Below are 3,695 nucleotides of genomic sequence, written 5' to 3'. Positions count from 1 at the left end.
GAAACAGGAAGTAAGAGTGAGAGAAAGTTGTGTTGAAAGAGTACAGCAGGGTTCGCCACCATCCCCTGCCAGTGTCACGTGGAGCTTTAGGTGTTTTCGCTCAATAAACACTCACAACGCCCGGTATGGGAATCGAAACCGCGATCCTATGACCGCGAGTCCGCTGCCCTGACCACTGGGCCATTGCTTCTCCACTGTGTGCATTCATAGACGTTTATGTATGTACATTTAAATGTACATATATATATTCATGTGTTTGTGTTTATTTATTTATGTATATCTATATATGTCAAAGTATGCATGTATATACATATATGTGAGTTTTTATGATTTTTGTATACGCTTTTTATGTTTATAGTTATATATTGCAAATTAACTCCATGAACTTGGTAAATCTCTGAAGAGGCCTAGAGGATCATACATGTACCTCTATTTATTCATTTCATCTATCAATTACTCCAGCTTACTGGAGTTATATAGAGGCATGTCACCTCTAGGCTGAAACAGCTGTAAGACATTGTCCCTTCTTCGGTCACTAGATGTCCTTTTTAATTTTAATTACTGATATGACACAATATGTCATATGTGTTTGTATATTGTTTTTATTGTCCACTTAGCTGAAAAATAAACTGGTAAATTGACATAATATAATGTCTGCAAGTTGATGAGTACCACATATTCTCCTCCATTTTCTTATTGCTATATAAATTAAGGGTATAATTTCCTTTTACCCGCACCCATTTATTGCACTTGATAAAAACACTAGTGTAATAGTTATTGGGTATCCTTCCGGTAGTATATTGCATAGATATTATCCTTTAGTGGGTTAGATTCACAACCCCTAACTTTCTTGGATTATATATATATAACCTCATTAACCACTAGCACCTGTCCCTATCAGCTCGCACACCTCACGTCTGTATGTTGCAAGCACCAAAGGCAAAAGAGGATAACCCTGGTCTGCCTTCCCTCACATCCTCTCTCACCCTTCCTGTTCTGGTCCAGTTCCTTGACCATTGACGTCACAACCCTTTCCTTTCAGCTCATCTCATCCTCACAGACTTCTATAGATTTAGCTATAAAAATTGGATCAGTTTTTGGAAGTTTCCACAGATAATCAGTTTTACATTTCAGTGTTATGGCCTATAAAACAACAATAAAAAAGTGGGGTGGTGTTAAAGACTGGGCCCTGATGAACCTCTTCCTGCACGCACACACACACACATGTATACACACATGCATGCACGCACGCACATACACACACACACACACAAAGGCATACATACATGCATAGACACAAATGAATGAAACATGAGGAGTAGAAGGGGGAGGAGGGGGAGAAGGGGCAAAGTGGTCTGTCCTAAAATGTCAGACTTACCTCTTTATAATGAATGTCACAGTAGTCAGCCACTTGTCTCAGATTCTCGTAGTTTTTGCCAAGTTCTTCAACAGCACTGGGGAGCTCATTAGCATACAGTTCCTCCATACTGAAATGCCCCTCCATTGTAGCCATTGTCGTGGTAGTGGTTCTGGTGGCAGAGGTAGTGACACTGATAGCAGCAGCAGCAGTAGTAGTAGTAGTAGTAGTAGTAGTAGTAGGGGGTTAGTGATTTCTATCTTTTTGGTCAGTCACTCTAACATCGAGTGTCCCCTTAACTGTGGCAGCGATTTTGGTAATATGTAACTCCAGCCTCCACGCTGCACCAAGGGGAAGGAGTAAATTCCTGGGAAGTAAAAGAAAAGAGAGAGAAAAAGGTAATAAAAGGATTACTCAATAAAGATTTCAGGTTTAAAAAAAAACATCAAAAAAAAAACCTACCTAGAGGTCAAAAAGTATTTAGGTTGTCAAGGTGTTTAAGCTTTGAGTGGATGACCCACCTTCACATTTCATCTCTGATTGGAATGCCACTCGGACAAAGTTAACCCCCAGGTGTCATTGGTATTCATTCTCAACTGAGTGTACTATAACAACATGAAATGGAGTACCTTGCTCAAGACACAGTGTGCTGTGCAGCCTGAGATTTGAACTCATGATCTAATGACCATGGACTCAACACTCTAACCATAATACAATTCATCTCTACATAAAAAAAAGCAGGAATAGATGGTAATTTATTTTACACTGTAAAGAAGTAGCAGAGGAGAACTCAACAGCCTGGAGTCTAATGTATTTAATTTTAAGCTCCACTTTTATGTTGTAGAATTCAGCCATAACTGGTCCCAAGCCCAGCTGAGAAAGGAGGAGGGTGTTAGGTATAGGGTTAGCAGCTCTGAGCTAAGAATTATCTACTTTGCACATACACAATTTAATGAAACATGATGAGTAGAAGGGTGAGGAGAGGGAGAAGGGACAAAGTGGTCTGTCCTAAAATGTCAGACTTACCTCTTTATAATGAATGTCACAATAATCAGCCACTTGTCTCAGATTCTCGTAGTTTTTTGCCAAGTTCTTCAACAGCTTTGAGGAACTCATTAGCATACAGCTGCATAGAAGGTCCTCAGTGGCTGAAGTAGATACACCTGAGAACAACTGCAATCCATGGCCGAAGATGAAAATCTCTTGTTGGCACTCTATGCTCCATATGAACAAAAAGGAGTTGAACTAACTAACTTTATTATAGATGCACCTGGCTAAGTGTTTAAGAAGCTTGCTTCCCGACCACAGGCTCAGTCCCGCTGCATGGAACCTTGAGCAAGTGTCTTCTACTATAGCCTTAGGCTGACCAAAGCCTTGGCATGGACATGGTAGACAGAAACTGAAAGAAGCCTCTGTGTGTGTGTGTGATTATGTGTGTGTGTATGTATGTGTATGTGTGTGTGTGTGCGTGTGTGTGTGTGTGTGTGTGTCTGTGGGGCAGTGAGGTGTACATAAGAAATAAATGAAGTTGAAAATGCACATATAGCATAATGGTAGTTTCTTGTACTCTGAGAAGGATGGTTCCGCAATTTCTCATTGATCAACCTGCACAGACGTGATCAAAGGTATGTTTATAGTGATCAAAGGTATTGTGATGTAGATTAGCTCACTCCTTCTATCAAATTGATGAAATCTGAACAGATGCAAAATGTACCACATGTCAAGTATTTTGCTCAAAATGTGATGAAGCGCTTTGCTCAAGAACACAACACACCACCCAGTCCAGGAATTGAAACCATGATCTTGTGATCATGAATGCAACACGTTAACTACTAGGCCACATGCCATCACTCAGAGAGTATATGTGAAAAATTTATTTAAATTAAAATTAATATACTTAACCAGTTTCATATTTGTGTGATTTTCAAAGGTAAATTTTGAGGAGCATGGAGCTGTGTTGCACTTGCAAATTTGAAAATTATACAAATGGGAAAATGGTTAACTGTATTAAATTGAATTTGAGGATATGTTCATATATAGACTCTGTGCATTTTCAACTTCATTTATTTCTGGTATACTAATACTTGTATGAATTATTAATGATTTCAATATATATATGCCAGCATGGAAAGCGGACATTAAACGATGATGATGATGATGATGATGAATATATATCAGACCCATATACCCCAAGGAAGACTTTAACCGAACAGAGAGTATAGATTAACTCTAATGCATTACAGTCAAATGATGGCTTACCTGGCCAAAATTTTTAAGTTATGGTCAACAATATTCTTGTTTAAAAATAAAGCATGTATATATATATATATATATATAT

The 3,695-nt window shown here is 38.6% G+C and overlaps 1 protein-coding gene across 2 annotated transcripts in view; it reads right to left on the bottom strand.

The window, feature by feature from the left end:
- Nucleotides 1-3,695, bottom strand: part of LOC106877393 (abl interactor 2) — a 57,569-nt gene that overhangs the window by 18,199 nt on the left and 35,675 nt on the right. For both annotated transcript variants that reach the window (XM_052973895.1, XM_014926289.2), the window contains exon 3: nucleotides 1,379-1,724. In XM_052973895.1, coding sequence (XP_052829855.1) covers nucleotides 1,379-1,513 — 135 coding nt within the window. In that variant the 5' untranslated portion in view covers nucleotides 1,514-1,724. The remainder of the gene's footprint in view (nucleotides 1-1,378; nucleotides 1,725-3,695) is intronic.

Source organism: Octopus bimaculoides, chromosome 17 (genome assembly GCF_001194135.2).
Source record: "Octopus bimaculoides isolate UCB-OBI-ISO-001 chromosome 17, ASM119413v2, whole genome shotgun sequence".
NCBI lineage: Eukaryota > Metazoa > Mollusca > Cephalopoda > Octopoda > Octopodidae > Octopus > Octopus bimaculoides.
Note: the sequence above shows the minus strand (reverse complement) of the source record. Positions and strands in the feature narration are given on the sequence as shown.